The sequence below is a fragment of the Lepus europaeus genome, chromosome 6 (assembly GCF_033115175.1).
Source record: "Lepus europaeus isolate LE1 chromosome 6, mLepTim1.pri, whole genome shotgun sequence".
NCBI lineage: Eukaryota > Metazoa > Chordata > Mammalia > Lagomorpha > Leporidae > Lepus > Lepus europaeus.
The window spans coordinates 87,485,002-87,510,426 of record NC_084832.1 but is presented as its reverse complement, the minus strand read 5'-3'; the positions used below and the strand labels follow the sequence as shown (position 1 = coordinate 87,510,426).

At 41.8% G+C, this 25,425-nt stretch overlaps 1 protein-coding gene across 5 annotated transcripts in view; it reads right to left on the bottom strand.

Moving 5' to 3' along the window:
• The window catches only part of IFT88 (intraflagellar transport 88), a 131,478-nt gene extending 107,364 nt beyond the window's left edge, over positions 1-24,114 (bottom strand). For 2 of the 5 annotated variants that reach the window (XM_062194523.1, XM_062194522.1), the window contains exons 1-4: positions 23,991-24,072; positions 17,330-17,425; positions 7,656-7,718; positions 919-975 (exon numbers count right to left, since the gene is read on the bottom strand). In XM_062194523.1, the coding sequence (XP_062050507.1) occupies positions 919-975; positions 7,656-7,718; positions 17,330-17,419 (210 nt within the window). In that variant the 5' untranslated portion in view covers positions 17,420-17,425; positions 23,991-24,072. Of the gene's footprint in view, positions 1-918; positions 976-7,655; positions 7,719-17,329; positions 17,426-23,990 lie in introns of all 5 variants that reach the window. The other 3 variants (XM_062194521.1, XM_062194524.1, XM_062194525.1) reach the window with 2 other exon arrangements.
• Positions 24,115-25,425: the final 1,311 nt, after the last annotated feature.

Genomic DNA, 25,425 nt, shown 5'->3' with positions numbered 1-25,425 from the left:
AGTGAGCCAATGGATAGAAGATCTCTCTCCACCTCCCCCTCTCTCTTTCAAACAAATAAATAAATCTTAAAAAAAACAAACAAACAGGAATTCCTACCACCCCTCATTCCTCTAGTCACCCAAATTGTAAGTAATTTGGGCAAGATTAAAAAAAAAAGTCTTATACTTTTTATTACAAACATCATTTATATAAAAACAAATTACTTATATATGCCTACACCTATATATTTACACATACAACTACAGCTACTATACAACTACAATCATGTTGTTTTTAGAATCTAGATACTTAATCCCAAGAAGTACAATGGTAGAAAACAAATCTGAGCATAAAATGTATCCAAATATTTGTGCACAATTCCAATTCAATATTTTAAGTTTTCATTTGCTAAATACAGTTACAACCAAGACCTGCTAGTATGTGTACAACAAAAAGGTTTATTATTTTATGAAGTTTTATTTGGTATCATTCCTCCAAAGGTCTCTAATACAAGTATAAGTAAGACCCAAATATATGCCTCTGAAGCACTTTTCTTAAATTTCATTTACTGGTTAGTAAATTTTTTATAATTACAAGCACTATTACATTACTATAACATCTAACTTCACATGAAATAGCAAATGGAACACATAGGAGACTTGGTTATATTACACAGAAACAGAAGGAGGTCAATCAACAAACACAAGGCTAACAAGTGGAAAAAGGTAATACAATATTTTATTACATATTTACAAATCAAAATGACTAGAATGTTCAAGGTTTTCATCAAATTAGACTTTTATACTGTGCGTAACTATTTAAATGGGAAATAATTCTGCATCATGGACTTAAAGGTAGTCAAAATTATTTAGAACTGCCTAAGGTGATCTTATGTTTAAGAAAAAGCATCTTAATATTCTCAGCTTACAAAAACCTACCCCATATCCAGTAGCTACAGGTCTAGTAACTGCAGTGCTTGGTATTTTAGCAGTTATCTTGGGGAGGAAAAAGAACATAGTTAACAGAATTCAGAATAAGGTATATAATAACAGAAAACTGGAAAAGAAATGGGAAATATAGAGTTATCAATGAAGAAATATTTATACAATATTTAGAATGGTTTGTTTTAAATTATCTGGAATATTAGGCAGTTCAGGCATTTTAAGTACTGAGAAGGAGACTCATCCTAGAATTCATTTTAAAAAATGTTTTTCTTTAAAGTCTACTTTTTGGAGACTTTTGCATGACTTGAGTGCCAAGAAGATCTGTTTCCATGTGTGAATGTATCATTCATTAAATATTTACTGCATACTTGTTACTGTCAGCCAGTAGGCCAAACAGATATAGGATTTGGAGTCTAAGAGCCTGGGTTTGAATTTCACCTTTCCCCTGACTAGCTGTGTTTATCCAATCTCTTTGACGCCAATTTTCCTCATCTTTTAAGTAAGAATACAGAGTACACAGATGACAGAATGTGGTTGGTATCAAACAGCACCATGGAGGTGAAAATGTCCTACTCACAGCAGTTGTTAGGCATATTTGTTTGAAATGCTTGATTAAATATCGTTTGGGAAGGAATTTTACATCTAGCTATGATGGACCAGTTTTTAAAAACTTTCCTTCAAAGAAGAACTGAAAAGGCTAGGGAAAAGATATCTTAAAAAAAAAAAAATAGTTTGAAAGCACTAGAGAATCACTACAACAGTGAAGATCACAAAGTCTCAAGGAGAAGCAAGGACGTCTAGGGAACTGAGCTGCTAGGGACATCTGTCAATTCCACAGGCAGGGCTGAGAGCTGCTGCGGCTCTGACAGATTCGCAGTCTGAGAGTCGAGGGCCCGCCAAGGAGGCAGCCTGGTAACCCCGCAGGCTGTCCCTTGTGATCTCAGAGAGCCACACCCTAAGACTTCAGCCTTAGAGGGACTGAAGTACAATTTAGAATCATCTCAAAGCCAACCAGATTAAGGTGATCAGGGATTCCTAGTGTTGCTAGGGCTGTTACGGAAAAGTAAATTCTCTCAAGCCGTGCCATCAACCAGAACTTTCTGCAGTGACAAAAACGTTCCAACTCTGTCCTCTCGGATGAGAGCCGCTGGGCACACGAGGCTGCTGAGCACTGAGCTGTGCCTAATGCAGTGAGGATTTGAGTTTTCAGTTCTAATGTTTCAACAATTTAAATGTAAATAGTTACATGTGACTGGTGACTATCGTAATGGACAGTGAAGACGCACAGCAATAATCATCTCTAAAATTTTTCTTTACAGTGACCGGCATTCAATCAAAAACAACCAGACATAGGGGAGGCAAGACTGCCTAGCCAAAGCCAAGAGAAACAAATGAGTGGAAAAAACCAAGAAGGGGATACATGTGATTCAAATATCAGACACAGACTTTTATATAACTATGCTTAATACGCTCAATGAATTAAAAAACAAGATTCCAATTTCAGCAACTGGAAACCATAAAAAAAGAATAAATGAAAACTCTAGATCTGAAAATAATGTATAATTTTAGCATTATTTAAAAAATAGTAAAACTATTCACTTATATGAGACCTTAATGAGTTGAAGATGAATGTTGCGATCTTTAGGAAACCACTAAAAGAATGGTTAAAAAATGTAAACTACCAAGACAACAGAACAGGAAATGGGTTAATAAAAACAAAAAAGGAGAAAACAAGCCGGCGCTGCGGCTCAATAGGCTAATCCTCCGCCTTGCTGCGCCGGCACACTGGGTTCTAGTCCCGGTCGGTCGGGGCACCGATCCTGTCCCGGTTGTCCCTCTTCCAGGCCAGCTCTCTGCTGTGGCCAGGGAGTGCAGTGGAGGATGGCCCAAGTGCTTGGGCCCTGCACCCCATGGGAGACCAGGAGAAGCACCTGGCTCCTGCCATCGGAACAGCGCGGTGCGCCGGCCGCAGCACGCCTGCCGTGGCGGCCATTGGAGGGTGAACCAACGGCAAAAAGGAAGACCTTTCTCTCTGTCTCTCTCTCTACTGTCCACTCTGCCTGTCAAAAATAAAAAAAAAAAAGGAGAAAACAAAAACAGAAAAAAGCAAATAAAAGAAAAAATTTAAACCAAATCAGTATTTTCATTAAATGTAAAAAGAATGAATGTTTCACCAAAACATGGTTAGATTTTATTTTAAAAAATAAAACTCAAAAGGCCAGTGCTGTGGCATAGCATGTTAAGTCACTGCCTCTGGCACCAGCATCCCATATGGGCAACAGTTCGCGTCCTGGCTGCTCTACTTCCTATCCAGTGCTCCGCTAATGTGCCTGGGAAAGCAGTGAAAGATGGCCCAGGTCCTTGAGCTCCTGACTCCTGGCTTCAGACTGGTCTAGTTCCAGCTGTCATGGCCATTTGGGGAGTGAGCCAGCTGATGGAAGATCTCTCTCTCTCTCTCTCTCTCTCTCTCTCTCTCTGCCTCTGTCTCTCTGTAATTTTTTGTTAAAAAACAAAACATTTGTTTTTGAAATCTTAAAAAGAAAACCTCAATACATGTTGGTATTAAGATTTTGGGGTCTGCACTGTGGCATGGCAGTTTAAGCTGCTGCTGCAGTACCAGCAACCCATATAGGTGCCAGTTCAAGTCCCAGTCACTCCACTTCCAATCCAGCTCCCTGTTAATGTGCCTGGGAAAGCAGTGGAAGATGGTCCAGGTCCTTGGGCCCCTGCACCCATGTGGGAGACCTGGAAGAAGCTCCTGACTCCTAGCTTCTGACTGGCCCAGCTCCAGCTGTCACTGCCGTTTGGGGAGCAAGCCAGTGGATGGAAGATCTTTCTCTCTGACTCTGCTTCTCGGTAGCTCTGACTTTCAAGTAAATAAATAAATCTTAAAAAAAAAATAGAAAAAAATAGATCCTAAATATCTGGATATGGAAAAGTAAAAAGGAGAAAGACACAGAATGCAAATACTAGACGAAAGACAGCTTGGAAACTATATCAATATATTAATTTATCTGGCAAAATAAACAAATATATTACTAGAAATATACTTCTTAACAATAAAAGGCTCAATTTACCATAAAAATTTAACAATTTTAAGTATCTCTGCTCCAAATACATATTTATCTAACACAGTAGACAAAATCATAATCATAGTACAAGATTTGATTGCACTTTCTCAATAACAGAATCAACACACACAAAAAAAATCAGTAAAAATATAGAACATTTGAACAAAATCAGCAACATACATGACCAAATTGGCATACATCATTACACCTATCAACTGAAGAACACAGATCCTTTTAAAATATATTTAGAGTATTAATACATTTCAAAAAATTGAACTTATACAGATTATTTTCTGTTACTAAGAATAAAGTTAGAACAAAGTAACATAAAGATAATTTAAAAAAATGTTGGTAGGTATAGACACTCTAAACTACCCTTGGTTCAAAAAAGAAATCACTATGGAATTATAAACATTTTGAACTGAAAAATGTTACTAAAGGGAAAAACACAGAAAAAATACACATCAATTTTGTAGGAAAACATATGTCTGAATACAGGTATCAACACAAAGTTGCTAGGTGAACTTTAGTCACTTGTTCTTTTTCTTTATTATAAGAAGACATTTAAAAGTGTTCCAGCACTTGAAGTTCATGCTTGGGTACAGATGTTTGGCCTAGCAGAATGGACAACAATCGAGTGCCTGCATTCCACATCAGATACTTGGGTTTGATGTCCACCTCTGGCTCCTGATATCAGCATTCAGCTAATGCAGACCATGGGAAGCAGGGCTGATAGCTCAAGTCATTGGGTTCCTGACGTCTACAAGGGGGACTTGGACTGAGTTCTCGGCTCCCAGCTTCGGCCTAGCCCCAGAAATTGCAGGTATCTGGGGAGTGTGGATGGGCGCTATCACATTCTGTTTCTGTCTGACTCTCAAAACAAACTAACCAAGGGCCAGTGCTGTGGCACAGCTGGTTAAGCTGCCATTTGTGATGGCAGCACCCCACATAAGTGCTGCTTTGAGTCTTGGCTGCTCCAATTTTGATCCAGCTTCCTGCTAATGCTCCTGGAAAGGCAGCAGATGATGGTCCAGGTGCTCGGGCCACTATAACCCACATGGGAGACCCAGATGGGAGTTCTGGGCTCCTGGTTTCAGCCTGGCTCAGCTCTGAATGTTGTGCCACTTGGGAAATGAACCAGCAGATAAAAGATCTCTCTCCTTCTCCCTCTCCTTCTCTCCGTCACTCTTTCAATTAAATAAACATTTTAAAAACTAGGCGGACAATTTTTTGTTAGTTTTCTTCTTCTCATTTTATTTGAAAGGCAGAGTGAAAGAGAGATAGAAATCTTTCATCCCTTAGTTCACCCCCCAAATTCCCACAAATAGCCAGGGCTGGGCTATGCCAAGCCAATAGCTCAGAACTCAACCTGGGTCTCTCATGTAGGTGCAGGGTCCAAATACTTGAGCCATCAAAAGCTGCCTCCCAGGGTGTGCATGAGCAGTAGGCTGGATTGGGAGTACAGTAGCTGAAAACTTGAACTAGGTACTCCAAAATGGGATGTAGGGGGCTCAAGTGGCAACTTACCTGACCTGTCACATGCCTGTCCTGGGAAAATATGTTCTAAACAATGAATGTTTTAAGTAAACATATTGGGATGACTAATATAAATAATATTTATAGTTCCATGAGCATAAAGAAATTCTTTGATCTAAAGTACTTCAAAATTCACTCACTGACACTATAAAATAGGCATAATTATCACATGTCAATTAAAAATTTTAAAAGCTCATTTATTGGTTGCACTGAAATACCTACAAAACATTGCTGAAAGAGAAACTAAAGACAACAAAAATAAATGGAGAAACATCTTGTGTTCGTGGATTGGAAGACTTAATACTGTCATAAAGTCAATTCTACCTAAAGTGATCTACAGATTCAATGTGATCTCTAACAAAATCTCAATGTCATTTTTTGTAGAAAGAGAAAAATTCACCCACAAATTTCTATGAAATGTCAATGATCATGAATGGCTAGACAATATTGAAAAAGAACAAACTTGGAGGACTCTTGCTTCCTGATTCCAATATATGTTACAAAGTTACAGTAATGAACAGTGTGGTACTGGCACACAGACAGACATAGAGGAATGGAGTAGAAAAAGAACCCCAAAAACAAACACTTGAGTAAGTGGTCAAATATGGGTGGCCACAGGGGTGCCAAGACCATTCAATGGGAAAGGGCAGCCTCTCCAACAAATGACACTGGGAAAATCGGCTATCCACATGCAAAAGAATGGAGTTGGTGGGGGGAAGGGACAGGCATTTGGCTTGGCATTTTGACACCAGTTAGAATAACACATTCCATATCAGAGAGTCTGGGTTCAGCTCCTGGCTCTGGCTCCTGATTCTAGCTTTCTGCTAACAGAACCTGGGAGGCGGCAGTGATGGCTCCAATAATTGGGTCTCTGCTACCACATGGGAGATCTGCATTGAATGCCCAGCTCCTGGCTTCAACCCCCCTGGTGTTGAGGGATTTGAAGAAGCACATGGAAACCATCTCTCTCTCTCTCTCTCTCTCTCTCTCTCTCTTTTCTGGCCTCTCAGAAAACAATAAATGAATAAAATAAATAAAACAATGGGAGTGTACACTTGGTGCAGCAGTTGAGTCACTGCTTGGGATGCCTATATCCCATATTGGAATACCTGGTTTGAGTTCCTGCTCCTCCACTGTGAACCAGCTTCTTGCTAATACATACCCTGGGAGACAGCAGATGATGGCTAACTTACTTGGGTCCCTGCCACCCGAACAGGAGACTTAGATAGAATTCCGGGCTCTGGCTTCAGCCTGGCCCAGTTCTGGTTGTTGTAGGCATTTCAACAGTGAACTAGCAGACAGACGATCTCTCCCCCATCTCTCTCTCTACCTTTCAAATAATTAAAAAAAAAAAAAACGAAGTTGAACCACAATCTATACCACATACAAAAAACTAATTCATAATAGATTAAACATCTAAAATATAACCTAAATCTACAAAACTCCTAGAAGAAAATATAGAGAGGAAAGCTACTCAGCACTGGTCTTAGCAATGATTTCTTAGGATATGGCAACAAAAGCAAAAGTAGACAAGACTATAAAACTGAAACAACTTTTCTGCCTCTAAGAATACACTCAATAGCATGAAAGTGCAACCTACAGAATGGGAAAAAATATTTGCAAATCATGTGTCTGAGAAGAAGTTAATGTTCAGAATATATAAATAACTCCAATAATGCAACAACAAAAATGGGCAAGTGTCCACTGATGACTGGATAAACAAAATGCAGTATATACAGACAATGGAATATAATTCAGTCTGAAGAAGGAAAGGAAATTCTGACACATGCCATAACATGGATGAACCTTGAGAACATTACACTAAGTGAAATAAGCCAGTCACAGAAAAGACAAACACTCTAGGATTCCACTTATGTGAGCATCTGGGGTAAATGCTATAGAAGTAGAAAGCAGAATGGTAGTTATCAGGGGCTTGGGAAGGGGAGGAGACAGGGCACAGTGTTAATGGACATAGTGTTTCAGATGCAAAGAGTGAAACATATAACCTGTTTCACAACAATGTGAATGTGCTTAACACAACAGAACTCTACATGCAAAAACTGTTACAGTGGCAAATTTTATGATGTGTGTTTTATCACAGTCTTTTAAAGAGATTTCACTTACTGGATGTCTTCTGCCATGACTAGTTCTCACAGCCTGTTGAAAAGCTGTGTCATTCTCCAAGTCCTAAAGGAAAAAGGCAAATTTGACATTCAACATCAAGTGAGAATTAGGAACAACCAGTTTAAATTCTTATTCAGTATTTAAGATCTTCTACAGTTTCTCTTACTTCAAAGACTGGCATCTGGGAAGGACTCAAGACTCCTCCATAGGGCCAGTGCTGTGGAGTAGTAGGCTGGGCCTCCACCCGGCATCTTATATGGGCGCCAGTTCATATTCTAGCTGCTCCTCTTCTGATCCAGCTCTCTGCTATGGCCTGGGAAAGCAGTGGAAGCTGGCCCAAGCGCTTGGGCCCCTGTACCCATGTGAGAGACCAGGAGGAAAGTCTTGGCTCCTGGTTTCAACTGACCCAGCTCCGGCCACTGCAGCAATTTGGGGAGTAAACCAGAAGATGGAAGACCTTTCTCTCTGTCTCTCCCTCTCTCTCTCTGTAACTCCATCTCTCAAATAAATAAATAAAATCTTAAAAAAAAAAAAAAAGACTCCTGTCCCCTAATCTCACCTCTTCACGCTACCTAAATCATCAAACCTCCATTAGAAGAGGGGTATTGATTACGCTAGTTATTTTAAGGGCATTTTACTGATTACTGTTCAAGAGTGGAATAGTAACACAAGGTTAGAAGTACAGTTCACAAGAATTGGCCTGTCTTCTCATTCTTCCTAGTGGCTATAGCAGTAAGAATAGAGATTCATATCTCTTACTTCCTCCAACCCATCTTTTCTTTTCTTTTCCTGTTTGCTGGGATCACGCTAATCTCTGAGAAAGCCTAACAACACAAAAGGCCATAATCTCCACAAGCAAAGGGGCAAACATTTTCTTCTGCTCTATTTCCCTTTGCCCAAGTGAAAATGACAGTTCATCTCCCTGGAGAGGCAAATGTGAGGTTCAGACAAGAGCAAATCGAGAACTCTACTAAGTCCAGATGAAGATGAAGTCCATCTCAGATGAAATAAAAGGTGATTTTGCTCTGCTGCCTCCTAACCTGTACTTCTATTCTTTATCAGGAAAGTTGAGGAAAGGAACACTAGCCAAAGGATACAAGTCAAGCATTCCTGGGTTTCCTGAACAGAATGCCAGTTTTTTTTTTTTTTTTTTTTAAGATTTATTTATTTATTTTGAAAGTCAGAGTTACAGATGGCAGCAATAGCCAGCACTGGGCCAGGCCAAAGCCAGGAGCCAGGAGCATCATTCAGGACTCCCACATGGGTGGCAGGGGCCCAAGCATTTGAGTCACCTTCCACTGCTTTCCTAGGTGCATTAGCAGAGAAGTGGAACAGTTGAGACTCAAACTGGCACTCACATGGGATGCCAATGCCAGCCCCCAACATGCCAATTTTATACTCTGTAAGAATATTCAGTCTTATCAGCTGCCAATCTTTTTCTTTTTTTAGTTAATTTATTTGAAAGGCAGAGTTACAGAGAAAGAGAGAGATCTTCCATCTGCCAGTTCATTCCCCAGATAGCTGCAATGGCCAGGACTGGGCTAGGCCAAAAGCCAGGAGCTTCATCTGGTTCTCCCACGGGGGTGGCAGAGATAGACTGCAAGTGGAACAGCGAGGACACGAACCGGTGCACCCATGGGATGCCAGCATCGCAGGCAGCAGCTTCACCCACCACATCACAACCCCAGCCCCCAGTCCCCACCTGCCAATTTTCTAACAGCCTTTATCCTCTACTTCTTTTTCCACAACATACACACTCGGGCTCTAACACTTCAGACACTTTAATGTCATTCCCATACTTGCCTCTCATTCATTTCAGTCTACTTCCCACAAAAAATATACTTGCTGAGTATTAAAAAACACACACACACATAAAATAGTCACTATCAACTATATTTTTAAAAATCTGTAGACAAACTAAAATTTTTATATCATCAGGATGCTAGTACAATAGAGTTTAAAACATAATTTTATTAAGCACAAAGCAATCTTCCTTAGTTTTCACTTTAGATTATTTTTACAACCTTTCACATTAACTAATTAAAATTAGTAAGTACTCTCAGCCATAGAAACTGGGAACTTTCATATGAGGTATAAAGCAAAGGCAACCTTCAGGTAACTAATTATAATCTGCTTCAGTAGATCTTTTGAGGAAAGGATCTTTTAAAATTCATAAATTATTTATGAAATCTCATTAATTAAATCAATTCATTCTAACTAAACAATGAACTAAGAGAATTGTCAACAAATTTTCCATTTACAAACACCAAACTCACACAGCTCTTCTAACTTTTCTTTGTTGTGACTTGGATTAACAAATTGCATATTCTATGAACATTTAAAGCAACTGTTTCCAGTAATTCCAGGGTAGGTGAAAGAGTTTATGTCACTTTTTTTTCCAGTTTTCTACATGTTACAAATTTTCCATAATGATAAGTATTGCTTAATTTTTTAATTTCATATCAAAAAGTAAACACCTTCTTCTTGTTGCTTGTTTTATTTCTAGGTTTCAAGTTCACAGGCCACCATTTTATTCCAAAGTTTAAAAAACACCTAAAAGAATTATTAAATATGGGGGCCGGCGCTGTGGCATAGCGGGTTAACGCTCTGGCCTGAAGCACTGGCATCCCATATGGGCACTGGTTTGAGACCCAGCTGTTCCTCTTCCTATCCAGCTCTCTGCTATGGCCCGGGAAAGCAGGAGAAGATGGCCCAAGTCCTTGGGCCCCAGCACCCGTGTGGAAGACCTGGAGGAAGCTCCTGGCTCCTGGCTTCGGATCGGCACAGCTCCGGCCGTTGCAGCGAGCTGGGGAGTAAACCAGCGGATGGAAGATCTCTGTCTCTACCTCTCTCTGTAACTTTGTCTTTCAAATAAATAAAATAAATCTTAAAAAAAAAAAAGAATTACTAAATATGGAGGCTAGTACTGTGGCGTAGTAGGTTAAGCCTCCACCTGCAACACCAGCATCCCATATGGGCACCAGTTCAAGTCCTGGCTGCTCCACTTCTAATCCAGCTCTCTGCTAATGGCCTGGGAAAGCAGTGGAAAATGGCCCAAATGCTTGGGCTCCTGAACCCACATGAGAGACTGGATGAAGCTCTGAGCTCCTGGCTTCGGACAGGCCAGCTCTGGCTGTTGCAGCCATTTGGGGAGTGAACCAGCAGATGGAAGACCTCTCTGTCTCTCCCTATCTCTACCTGTAACTCTGCCTCTCAAATAAATAAATGAATCTTAAAAAAAAAAATTACTAAATATGGGGTGGGCATTTGGCACATCAGTTAAGCTTCCACTCGGGACACCCATATGCCATATCAGAGTACTTGGGTTCAAGTCTCGGCTTCACTCCCAATTCCAGCTTCCTACTAATACACGCATTGGAAGGCAGCAAGTGATGGCTCAAGTGGTTTGTTCCTATTACCCATTTAGAATATCCAGATTGAGTTTCTGGCCCCTGGTATAAGTCTGGCCCAGTACTATCTGTTCGGTCATTTTGAGAATGAACTAGTGGGTAGTATATCTCCCTCTGTCTCTGTGCCTTTCAAATAATATAAAATACATTTAAAAATTACTAAATGCTATACAAAATTCCAGAATTTATAAATTAAATTCCCACAAATGCTAGTAGTTGATATGGACAGACTTAGAAGTACATACTAGTTGTTCTTTTACAATTCAGAAACTATAACTCCCACAAGAGGTATAAACATATTTGAAAACATATAAATGTCTTAGTAATTATTTCATATTTTAAATTACTATACTACTAAATATTAAGCAGATACAGGTTTGTTGAAATATATGGATATTCATGAAAGAGAAAAAGCAGGTTACAAAGAAGTACATACAATCTGATTCTATTTTATCCAAAAATATGTAGGGATCTGCATATATTTGTATAGGGAAACATTTGGCAAGATAAACACTGAGTTAGTTAAGGGCTACTTCTGAATGGTGAGCTTCTGTGACTTTAATTTTTCTTAACACTTATCTCTATTTCCTAATTTTTCTATAAAATATTTGTATAATTGAAAAAGGAAAAAATACCTATATGACATTTCAAATTTAGAGCAAGCATTAAAATACCAATTTTACACACTTTCAAGTGATCTAAGTCTTCTAATTTGTATATGCAAATAGCTAATGCTGAAGAATATAAAAATATAAATACAGATTCAGCTCTGACATCTGAAAATTTAAGCGTTTTGGATTTTCAGATTAGGGATGCTCAACCAGTAAAATCTATGTAAATATTCAAAAAAAAAATCTCCAAAATCTGAAACACTTCTTGTGTAAGTACTTCAAGTAAGGATACTCAATCTGTATATAATTAATCTTACACACTCTTTACAAACTATCTTATAGATTCCCCTCTTCTGTAAGTTAGTAGAGTCTTCATTAATAGCACTTTTGTAGGTTTTTTTTTATCAGCTTTTAAAATCTAAAACATAATAAAGCATGACCCTCAAATCCAAAGTCTTTCAAAACCACCTGGTTTACAAAGACCAGTGTAAAAACCACTACCTTCTGAGAGAGCGGCAAGATGGCGGAATAGGCAGGGAGCACACTATTAGTCCGGGGGGAGAGAAAATTTAATATAAGTGGAGATACTGCAGGGTCAAGGAAGAGTAGGGGAAGAAACAGCAGAGGAAACTCTTCCGGAACTAGTGATTCACAGTGGACCTGCGTGGAGAGCGTGGGAGCCCAAGTTCGGGACACCAGCGGCAGACTCAACACACCAGCGCTGGAACGCGAGGTGAGCCGAACCTCAATAGCCCGAGATACCAGCAGGCAAGCGGAAAGAGGAGGCTAGAGGGAACGAGGCTTGAAACTCCATGGGGAAAAGTTCACCAGGCTAACTAGAAGAGAGATAGGAAAAAAATAAAAAAAGTGACCGATACGGACACAAGTTTCTCTCTCTCCGCTCACCTCTCAAAGGCGAGCAAGACAGAGCAGGCACCATTTTGGACATACGTCATAAGCAGGGCGACCTCAGGTCTGCACCAGCCCTGAGCCTAGCAGAAAAACCTGACTCTGGGGGGAGGGATGAAATAACAGGATATTAGCATCTAACTTGGCAACCCAGTGGGAGACTGCAGGAGAATTGGAGCCCACATTGAGGGCAGCAGAGATTCCCTGTGTGGTCCTTGGGAAAGAGCTTCCAATCTCTGGCTCCTGTGGGTATATCATTCGCCTGCTAACTACCTCCAATTACGTTCAGCTGTGCGGAATTACTTCCCTTTTGAATCAAAAAAAGAAAGAAAGAGAGATTTACCACACCTAACCTGGGAGTGTCATCTTTGACACACCCTCAACCCTGAGGAACCAAACACAGCTCTCAGTCCACACTCATCTCAAGCCTCTAAGGCTCCACTGAAAGCAGACAGTCCACTTAATATAGAGCCATAGTGTAACAAGAAAAAACACCACAGTGAAGAAACCAAATATCTCCAACATGCCAAACAACAAACGCAAAAACCAAGCTAACAAGAACAAGGAAGACACTATGATGCCCCCAAATGAAAAAGACACCCCAATTCAAGATAATGAAGATGATGAGATCGAAGAAATGCAAGAAGCGGATCTCAAAAAATTGATAAGAACATTAAGAAGTTCTCAAAAACAAATTCTTGAACTACAGAAATCCTTAATGGACAAGATAGAAAATCTCTCTTGTGAAAGTGAAATATTAAGGAGGAATCAAAATGAAATGAAACAACTAGTGGAACAAGAAACTCTGATAGTGACTAGAAATCATAATGAAATGAAGAATTCAATAGATCAAATGACAAACACATTAGAGAGCCTTAAAAACAGAATGAGCGAAGCAGAAGAGAGAATATCGGAATTAGAAGACAGAGAACAGGAAAGGAAACAGGCAAACCAAAGAAAAGAAGAAGAAATTAGAAATCTAAAAAATATTGTCGGGAATCTACAGGATACTATTAAAAAACCCAACATTCGGGTTCTAGGAGTTCCTGAAGGCATGGAGAGGGAGAAAGGATTAGAAGGCATTTTCAGTGACATACTAGCAGAAAATTTCCCAGGTTTGGAGAAGGACAGAGGCATCTTAGTACAGGAAGCTTATAGAACCCCTAATAAACATGACCAAAAGAGATCCTCACCACGACATGTTGTAATCAAACTCACCACAGTGAAACATAAAGAAAAGATCCTAAAATGTGCAAGAGAGAAACGTCAGATTACTCTTAGAGGATCTCCAATTAGACTCACAGCAGACTTCTCATCAGAAACCCTACAAGCTAGAAGGGAATGGCGAGACATAGCCCAGGTACTAAGAGAGAAAAACTGCCAGCCCAGAATACTATATCCTGCAAAGCTCTCATTTGTGAATGAAGGTGAAATTAAGACTTTTCATAGCAAACAGAAACTGAAAGAATTTGTTGCCACTCATCCTGCCCTGCAAAAGATGCTTAAAGATGTGTTACACACAGAAACACAGAAACATGGTCACCAATATGAAAGAAGGTAAAGGAAGGAAACCTCACAGCAAAAGATCCCAGGAAGCTCAATTTCTCTTTGACATAGAATTAAACTCTGATGCTCTGTTAAAGCAATGTGTTAAAGTAATCTATTATGTTCTCTTGATGTCTGTTAAATTCTAATTGTTCAAAAACAGCTGAATTTTTATTAAGAGCTATGGGTTATTTAAATATGTGCTTTTTTCAAAAATTTGAATAATCACCTTGTACCAATGATCAAATTTGGTCTATGTTATGTCATGATTTTAAGAAATCTTATTTCAACCAGATATTTTGGATTTTGAGCCTTCTTGGCATTCTTAACAGGCATTCAAAAAATCAAAGTTTCAAACAATCTGGTCTCTAAAATTTCCAGTAAATCCTGGACTTTGGTTTTTCCAGTTTGGGCCCAACTGAAAAAATCGAAGGACCTATGTCTCTCATCTTATAGAGACACCAACTAATCAGTCTATTTGGATTATATTAGAAGGACTGTCAAGATGTGATGTGGTACCAGACTTTAAGTTTCTATAATGGAAAATGCTATTAATACAAATGTTTGAGAATTAAAAAGTCTAATGATCTTGTGTTACTAGACATGATAGTTATCTTAATGAGAAAGCCCCAGAGGCCTAAAGGGTTAAATACTTGTAAAATCCTACAGGTGCTTTCAAAAATACTGTGAAGTAAGCAAGTGCCTCTTGTTGGTTGATAAGTTTATAATTTTAAACATGGCGACTTAAAGTCTTTTGTCATCCACAGTTATATATGATGTGCTGCTCATAAAACTAAAGCGTTGTTGGTTTTGTGTTTAGCTGTCCTCCTATAGGTTCCTATGGACTTTTTCCAGCCACTTTTATTGTATTCAGTACTTTGGGATGGCTCTGTAAACAGATGAAGCCAATAATGTATTAACAGTACCAACTGAAAGAAAGTATGGTTAACTGAGGTTACTAAAAACAAAAAGCAATTCAAATCAATTGGCAATCTACAAAAAGAGTTAAAGATTTTAAAAGCTATTATTAAAATTGCTATATTGGTCTATTATGCTATATTATATGTGTGTACATATTGTATGTCCACATGGGGAAATTTTATTAAGAGTTTTATTTTAAATGGCTTATAGATAAGATTGTCCATAAATTTAAGCTGCTAAAATCAATCAAAGATACATTTTAATTTGAGTGACCTGAATCTGTGTATCATATGTTTTAAACGTTTCGGTAGAAAGATACTAAAAACATTTTAGATGGTTGTGCTTAAGTTTACTGCCTAAACAAACTACACCATGTTAGATATTTAAGAGGTGTTTTCAAATACATGATTCTTAAAATTTATAGAAGGCATTGGACCTTCTGGTAAATGTTTGCTTAAGTTGTTATCTAGTGGTTGAAACGGTTTGCTAAGTATTCATGTAATATTGCTATTGTCAGCAAGCGATCTAGGACTTGCTCCCTCATTTCTCTATTCTAAGCCCAACTTGTTCTTTCATTTCTCTATTCTCTTCAAGGTAGGAAACTAATTCTATTATGAAGGAATCTGTAGGATGCACAATTTAATCTTTAGACCTTATAAAAGAGATGGCTAACATTTTTCTGTAATAGCATAGCCAAAATAAGAACTTAAATAATAATCTCATAGCTAGATTCACTTCACCATCAGCGAAGTATACAGTAAGTAGAAAAAACCTCCCTTTCAGACAAAAGGGAAAGAAAGTTTTAAAGTGAGAATATAATTTTCCTCATGGGCATTGTCTACCTTAGAAAAACTACTACAGAACATGCCTGTGACTATAGACTTGTAGTTCAGGCCACCGAAGATTAGAGATGGGACACGGGCACTCCCTTGACTTGCATCCTCTGGTCTGCTTTAACACAAACCAGGAGGAAAAGAAAGCTAGGCATCAGAAGCAATGGATGGCAGGCCTATTACTGGCTGATCTGTACAGTGATCTGTCCTCAAGCAGACCCAACAGGCCAGTCCACTGCAGTGGCTTTCAATGTGGTAAGCCTGGGCTTCAGCAGAAGTCAGCTTGTGAAGAGCCCTGGCAGCTCTGCCAAGAGTTGGATCACTGGAAATGGACCTGCCCTGGAGTCGAAGGATGCCCAGGTCAGAGCCACAGATCTTATTGGCTCTAAGCTGAAAAGCCCTTCACTCAGCCCAACTTCCAAAGTGACCACTGCAGCTGAGGGGATGGTCAAGTAGGGTCAGCAACATTGCAGGCAGAATTGTAAATTTCTTGTTAGAGATGCCACCTGCCTTTACCTGGCCAGCTCTCCTCCCAGGCCAGCTAAGTAATGAAAGTCAACAGAGTGCCTTCCCCTAGGAGGTTCACACCTCCCTTAGGATATACCCCATGTGAAGAGATAGATAGGTCTGGGCCTCTGAATTTACAAGGCCTAAAGCCCACCAGATTATTATCAAGCCCCTTCTATCAGGTTCTATTTGCCTCTCAATCAGAAAACTTAATTGTAGCTTAGACAGCACCTATCTTAGCTCCTCTAATAATGACTCTGTCCTTTGTTCTAGGCCCTGTCTAGTGCACTTGGGCCTCATTCCTTTGTAATCATAACCTCTACTCTACCACCAATGGCTCTACTCCCAACCTGTGTGTACTGATGGTCCTCTTCCCCACTTAATGCTGTATAATTGCTCAAACCTGGCAAATGCCACTCTTAGGATCATTGGTTACTATCCTCACCCTGTCTTTTATGACCTTGTCTAAATATGATCAGAGTCGGCAAACTTGGAAGGCTTCCATAGCCTTGGCAACTCATGACGACAGCCTAGGGTGGTTACTGGCGCCATAAACTAGAGTGTCAATTTGTTGGGTCAACAACAGGAGCCAATGTGCAGTTGCTTCTCATGCGGGATCTCTGTCCTTAATGTGCTGTACATTGTGATTTAATGCTATAACTAGTACTCAAACAGTATGTTTCACTTTGTGTTTCTATGTGGGTGCAAACTGTTGAAATCTTTATACTAAATTGATCTTCTGTATATAAAGAGAATTGAAAATGAATCTTGATGCAAATGGAAGGGGAGAGGGAGCGGGAGAGGGGAGGGTTGCGGGTGGGAGGGAAGTTATGGGAGGGGGAAGCCATTGTAATCCATAAGCTGTACACTGGAAATTTATATTCATTAAATAAAAGTTAAAAAAAAAAAGAAAAAAAAAAAAACCACTACCTTCTTACCTCAGTATCATAGGTTGGATTGTAGTCATTATAGCCGGAATAAAGATCATCTTCATCTGTCTCTGGAGCCAAGTGCACATTTTGCATCATTTGTACCTATGAAAAAGCAGCAATGTAAATCTGTTCTTTGTATAAGAAATAATTCTTAATTCTAATAAAGTATTTAATAATCTGGTCAAATTTAACTAACTTTTTTTTTTTTTTTTGACAGGCAGAGTGGACAGTGAGAGAGAGAGAGAGACAGAGAGAAAGGTCTTCCTTTTCCGGTGGTTCACCCCCATAATGGCCGCTGCGGCCGGCACACCACGTTGATCCGAAGCCAGGAGCCAGGTGCTTCTTCTGGTCTCCCATGTGGGTGCGGGGCCCAAGCACTTGGGCCATCCTCCACTGCACTTCCGGGCCACAGCAGAGAGCTGGACTGGAAGAGGAGCCACCGGGACGGAATCCGGTGCCCCGACCGGGACTAGAACCCGGGGTGCCGGCGCCACAGGCGGAGGGTTAACCTAGTGAACTGCAGCGACAGCCAAATTTAACTAACATTTTTATGGCCTAAATTTTTTTTCATATCAAATTCCCAAAACTAAGTGTGAAAACAGCCACTCATTGTCCTCACTTCACATTTAGTCCACACAAGTGACAGGCACTACAGGAGTACAGTTGATTGCCCTGGTTTTCATGGAGCTTCGTATTGCTGCAGAAGCAACGTGTCTATAGTCAAATAAAATGCAAGGCAGAAACCACTAAAGACTCATAAGAATGGCTAAAATTAAAAAGACCAACAACATATACTGCCAGCAAGGACATGGAACAACTAGAGTATTCACCTTGCAGGGTAAAATGGTACAACTTTGGAAAGGGGTATGGTGATTTTACAGAACTGACATACACCTTTTCTGATCTAACAATTATACTCCAAAGAATTAATCCAAGAGAAATGAAAACATAGACATGAAATTAAAAGATCTGTACAGGAATGTAAATAGCAGCTTTATTCATAATAGCCAAAAATAAAAAATAGACCAAATACCTATTAACAGAATGGATAAGCAGAATGTGACATATTTATTCATTGATGTAATATTCAGCGAAAAAAGAAAAGACAGAATGCATTGATGATATATAGAACAACATGGAAAACTCTTGATTGTGCAGAGTGAAAGAAGCCTCACATAAAACTATGTTATGCCTTGTTTCATTTATGTGAAGTTCCAAACAGACAAAACTATCAGCAAACAATCGTTAACAGTGGTTGCTTCTCGGGATGGGAGATGGAGACTGAATGGAAGAGGGTATGAAAGAACTTTATGGGGTGATGACAAATGTTTTACATCTTGACAAGGGTTTGAGTATCACAGCAAATGCATACTTGAGATTTCTGCTTTTCTTTATAAATTTTATCTCAAAAAACTGTAGGCATTTAATGAACTATAATTTGTATGCAGGATGAAGTATTTAAGAGAAAGCTTGATAACTGTAATTTAGTCTGAAATGCATAAAAAAGGTGGATTGGTAGATGGAGAGATAGGCCAGTGGATGGATTTATGATAAAGCAAGCACAGACAATGTCAAAGGCACAATCTAGGTAGGAGGTATCATACTTGCTATAAAATACTTTAAACTCTGCTGCATATTTGAAAATTTTCATAATGAAATATTGAGGGAAAATGCAAGACAAGTAAAATAGAAGCATAAGAGAAATGTAAATCACTGTAAACGTATACTGTCAGTGTCATTATTTCACAGAATCTGGGAAGCGTTGTCAGAAGCATCTTTCAAATCAAGTCAACATTTTAGGTCATTTTGAGGATGGAAAGTGGGGGAGAGTTACATGTGCTACCTAACTACTTTGCCTACCTCCAATTTTTTTTTTTAAGATTTATTTATGTATTTGAAGGAGTTACAGAGAGAAAGAGAGAGACAGAGAGAGAGAGAGAGAGAGAATCTTCCACCCGATGCTTCACTCCCCAACTGGCCACAACAGCTGGAGCTGCGCCGATCTGAAGCCAGGAGCCAGGAGTTTCTTCCGGGTCTCCCACACGGGTGCAGGGGCCCCAGGGCTTGGGCCATCTTCTACTGCTTTCCCAAACCATAGCAGAGAGCTGGAGTGGAAGTGGAGCAGCCAGGTCTCAAACTGGCACCCACATGGGATGCTGGCACTTCAGGCCAGGGTGTTAACTGGCTATGCCACAGCACCGGCCCCAACCTTCAATGTTCTTTAAAGCTTGTACCATCTCAAGTATGCCAGTAAACCCCTAAGACAGTTTCACTTTAACCCTATTACTCAGTATAACGTCAAATACATGTGGCTTCTCATAACCTTTAAGAATATTTATACATACTTTTTCTTTGTTTTGACAGGCAGAGTGGACAGTGAGAGAGAGATAGGGAGAAAGGTCTTCCTTTACCGTTGGTTCACCCCACAATGGCCACTGCGGCCGGCACACCGCGCTGATCCGAAGCCAGGAGCCAGGTGCCTTTCCTGGTCTCCCATGCAGGTGCAGGGCCCAAGGACCTGGGCCATCCTCCACTGCGCTCCCGGGCCACAGCAGAGAGCTGGACTGGAAGAGGGGCAACCGGGACAGAATCCAGCGCCCCGATTGGGACTAGAACCTGGGGTACCGGCGCCACAGGCGGAGGATTAACCTATTGAGCCATGGCAGCGGCCTATACATACTTTTTAAATACTATCAAATTATTACTTTGAAAAATAATTCACAGGCCATAAAATGAATCCTTTCAAGACTTAAGATACAGTGGTTTTTAGTATACAAAGGTACTTCTAAAAGCTCATGGAAAATGTAATTAAAGAATGTTTACTTTGGTGCAAAAGACTTTGAAATCTTTGTACAGTGTCCATTTTCCATTTTAAAAAAAAATTAGGCCGGCGCCGTGGCTTAACAGGCTAATCCTCCGCCTGTGGTGCTGGCACATCGGGTTCTAGTCCCAGTCGGGGCGCCGGATTCTGCCCTGGTTGCCCCTCTTCCAGTCCAGCTCTCTGCTGTGGCCAGGGAGTGCAGTGGAGGATGGCCCAGGTGCTTGGGCCCTGCACCCCACGGGAGACCAGGAGAAGCACCTGGCTCCTGCCTTGGGATCAGCGCGGTGCGCCGGCCGCAGCGTGCCGGCCGCGGCAGCCATTGGAGGGTGAACTAACGGCAAAGGAAGACCTTTCTCTCTGTCTCTCTCTCTCTCACTGTCCACTCTGCCTGTCAAATAAATAAATAAACAAATAAATAAATAAATAAATAAAAATGGATGCTTAATTTTACATCCTACAAGAAAGGTATGACAGTTCCAATCTTTTTGCATCCTAGTCAACACTCATTATTTTCCTTGGTTTTGATTATGGCCATTGTAGTGGAGGTGAAGTGATATGTCACTGTGTTTTTGATTTCCATTTCCTTGTTGACTAATAATATCAAACAACTTTTCATGTATTTATTTTTATCATTTGTATATCTCTTTGGAGAAATGTCTGTTCGGATCCTTGCTGATTTTTTTTTTTAAGAATTATTTTATTTATTTAAAAGACAGTTACAGAGAGAAGTAAAGCCAGAGAGAGAGGTCTTCCATTCCACTGGTTCACTCCCCAAATGACTGCAACAGCCAGAGCTGAGCTGATCGGAAGCCAGGAGCCAGGAGCTTCCTCCAGGTCTCCTACAGGGATGCAGGGGCCCAAGCACTTGGACCATCTTCTACTGCTTTCCCAGGCTATAGCAGAGAGCTGGATCGGAAGAGGAGCAGCCAGGACTCGCTGCAGGCTGGGGCTTTAACACACTGTACCACAGCACCAGCCCCCCTTGTTTATTTTTAAAAACTGGGTTGTCTTATTTGATTTATGAGACATCTCAGTTTATATCTATTCTGTATTCTAGATTTCATCATATATATAAATTACAAATATTTTCTCCCCTGCTATTCACTGTCTTTTCACTTTCTTAATGACATCCTTTGAAGCACTAAGATATTTAATTTGATGACGTACCAGTTAACTATATTTTTCTTTGGTCGATTGTGCTTTTGGTGTCACATCTGAAAAACAACTAATTCAAGGTCAAGAAGACTTACATTTTCTCCTAAAAGTTTTATGGTTTGGGCCATTACATCCAGGTCTTTGGTCTACTTTGAATTAATTTTTCAATTTTTTATGCAAATTCACTACAAAGAGCAACTGTCAATCACAAAGAAACACTAATTACAAAACACTGTGGTGTAGAGGGTAAAGCCACTGCCTGCAGTGCCGGCATCCCATATGGCTGCCGGTTCAAGACCCAGCTGCTCCACTTCCAATCCAGCTCTCTGCTGTGGCCTGGGAAGGCAGGGGAAAATGGTCCAAGTCCTTGGGCCCCTGCACCTTTGTGGGGGACCCGGAAGAAACTCCTGGCTCCTGGCTTCAGATTGGTGCAGCTCCAGCCATTGCAGCCAATTGGAGAGTGATGGACCAGTGGAAGGAAGACCTCTCTCTCTCGGCCTCTCCTTCTCTCTCCGTATAACTTTGACTTTCAAATAGATAAATAAATCTTTAAGAAAAAAAAAAAAACTGTCAAAAGGCATTGGTAGATGATATATTAAGTATTTGAATTTAAAAGCGTCAGCTTAGATAATACTAAACCAGTGGTTCTGATATTACCGTACATCAGAAGCCTAAAGCCTTCTTACATTCAGATTGCTGCTTCTCTGCCACCAGTGGTTTCCAGTTCCGTAAGCCTTAAGTGGGGAATATCAAAACTCCTCTGCTCCTTACAATGTGGGTTTCTAGTAAGCCACCAAGCGATGCTGATGTTACTGGTCTGGAAACCACACCCTGAGAACAACTGGATTTCTGCTGAAGTCAAACTGGCTTACAAGTAAGTCATATTCTATAAGCATTTACAGAATTGGAGATCTCTGCTGGTTGTAAACAGGTTGATAAAAAGTTTATACATGAAAGAGATTTTAGGTGGACAGACATCTGGTAGAAGATACTAATTTTAAAAACGTGGAAAGCAGTCAGGAAAAGTGAAAGGCATTCCCCATGACTAACAGCTCAGGGTGTCAGAACCAATGTCACAGCCCAGTTTCTGGATTCTCCAGCTATTTCCAAAACAGCTCATACACATTAACAAGCTTTTCATGTTGAACTAATCTGGAGATAACACCACCTCAGTATAAACTAAATGCCAGTATAACCTTTCATTGAAAGTGACTATGGTGCATAGCCGACTTCCAGGATGCTAACTCTAGTTTCTTAAATTCTCACGACCAGTAAATTAGCCTGGTTAATAAATAAATAAATCTTAGAAGGAATCCTGGGAAAGTACTAAACTCAGCAGTCCAAATCTGTCGGGTGATCTAATACTGAACATGTACACTTTTCTTGTTTTAAATACAGGATACCAACCATTTACATTGTATTAGCTGGGGTTTTTTTGTTTGTTTGTTTGTTTGTTTGTTTTTGACAGGCAGAGTTAGACAGAGAGAGAGAGAGAAAAGTCTTCCTTCCATTGGTTCACTCCCCAAATGGCTGCTACTGGCCGGCGTGCTGAGCCAGGAGCCAGGTGCTTCCTCCTGGTCTCCCATGCGGGTGCAGGGCCCAAGCACTTGGGCCATCCTCCACTGCACTCCCGGGCCACAGCAGAGAGCTGGCCTGGAAGAGGAGCAACCGGGACAGAATCCGGCGCCCCAACCGGGACTAGAATCCCCGGTGCCGGTGCCGCAGGCGGAGGATTAGCCTAGTGAGCCCCGGTGCCGGCCTGTATTAGCTGTTCTAAGTCCTCTAGAGATAACTTAAAGTAATGGGCATCTGTGCTGGGCTCTGTGCAACTACTTGAGCTTATGAATATTTTGGCTCTCGAATAACTGCCCCCATCCCCCAGATACGGGGGGACAACCGTACTTTATGTCTTTGGAATTGTTTCATCTTTGTAATGCTCAGTATATGCTGGACCCCTTCGTTCGTGCACCTTCACTCCAGAGTCAACCTTTGACTAGGCCATTTCCAAAGCTTAACCTAACACAAAAATTAAAGCCGGGACAGGCGTCATGGCATCCCCCGGCGCCCCAGCATCCTATAACGGAGGGCTTGGCTACTCTGTGCTCTGATCCAGTGGAGGCTGGCCCGAGTACTTGAGCCTCTGCCTCCCACCTGGGAGACCCCACGGAGTTTCTGGCTCCTGGTTTGGGCCTGGCCGAGCCCCCTAAATATGGGCATTTGGAGGGGGAATAAACCAGGGGACAGAAGATCTCTGTCACTCTGCCTTTCAAATACATAAACCTTAAAAAAAAAAAAAAAAACTAAACTGGAACAACATTCACCGCCTCTACTGTGAAATTCAACAGCTGGTGCCATCGTACAATCGAGTGGGACGTTTTCTCCTAAGGTGAGACTGTGATTTGGGACAGCCACCCCAGGAGGAACAGCAATGCCCTTTCTTTCAGGAGCCGCAACAAAAGCCCAGCGCTTCAAAGTGGACGGATGGAGACACAGCCCGGGCACAAGCAGCCCAGGGTGGGCAGGTAGGAGGTGTGGGGGCTGCCGGAGTCCCGTTGGGCCCCTCCACAGACCCTCCTCCCTGTCCCCCTGAACCCAGGCCGAAGGGGGCCCAGGGCGGGCTGGGCGCGCGGGATGCTGCGGGCATGGCCGCCAGCGGCCCCCGAGGCGCTCAGCCCCGGGCTTTTCTCCTACCTCGCGCTGAAGAGAGCGAGGAGACTGCGAGTCGGAGCCCCGGGGAAGACGCGGGGTTAGAGCGCAGCTACTAAGAGCGTCGGTAGGCCAGAGCGCGGCGCCTGTTGCCAAGGGCGGAATCCAAGCAAGCTGCTCCCATAGTTCTCCGCGCGAGACCGGAAACGCGGGAGGGGCTGGGGAGTCGGGGCCGGGGAGTCGGGCCCGGCCGGCGCGAACGAAATAAGGGCCCGGGATCGGGGCGCCCAGAGCGGGTCCGAGCGGGCGGCCTCGGCGGGAGGGATGGGAACCCGCGGCTCTTGTAGCTTCTGATGAAATCATCCGGAAAGCAGATGCCGAAGCGTGTCGTCTGGGTTACTGTACCTAGCTCCTGTACTGCCGCGCTGAAGGTGTGCGCCCTGGAAGCCCGTTTTGCGGACCACCGGGAACCCTTGGGACCCTTATAAAACTATGCCCAGTCTTTCCTCGCCCCGACCCGCGTCTGCATGGTGTTCCCGCAGTCCCCGGTGCGCGCCTTTACTGTACTTCGCAAAGTATTCTTACCTGTTTTCGCCACTAGAGGGGGTGTGCCTTAAAGGCCCGGAGTTGAACCGTTCTGGCTACCTGAGTCATGGTAATAATTGTTCAGTTTCCCGTTAAACTTTGTCTTCAGTTTTAAAGATAAATGGGGGGGGGGGGGAGGCGGGGGCTGTGGAGCAGTGGGTTAAAGTCCTGGCCTGAAGCGCCGGCATCCCCTATGGCCGCCAGTTCTAGTCCCAGCTGCTCCACTTCCGATCCAACTCTGCTATGGGCTGGGAAAGCATTGGAAGATGGCCCAAGTCCTTGGACCCCTGCACCCACGTGGGAGACCTCAGTGAAGCTCCTGGCTTCTCACTCGTAGCCATTGGGGGCATCTGGGAAGTGAATCATTGGATGGAAGATCTCTCTCTCTCTGTAACTCTGACTTTCAATAAATGAAAATCTCTAATATAAAAAGGCAAGTGTGTGTTGCAGGGCAGGGCGGATCAGTTCAGACCTAGTTGGGAAGCCTGGATTCCAGTCCTGGCTTGGTATCCAAGTTCATCTTCCTGATAATGCACACTCTGGGATGCAGAAGGTGATGGATGGCTCGAGTTTGGGTCCTTGCCACCCACATAGGAGATGGATTAAGTTCCCAACTCCTGGCTTCAGCATGGCACAGCCCTGGCTGTTGGGGGAATTTGGGGAGTGAACCAGTGAATAGAAGTGCGCTCACGCTCTCTTCCCCCCTCAAGATTTATTTGAAAAGGTTACAGAGAAGGAGACACACACACACAGAGTCCTCCATCTGCTGGTTTACTCCCCAGTTGATCACAATGGCCAGCACAGGCCAAGCTGAAGCCAAGAACCAAGAGCTTCTTCCAGGTCTCTTGTTTGGGTGGCAGGAACCCAAGCACTTGGGCCATCTTCCACTGCTTTT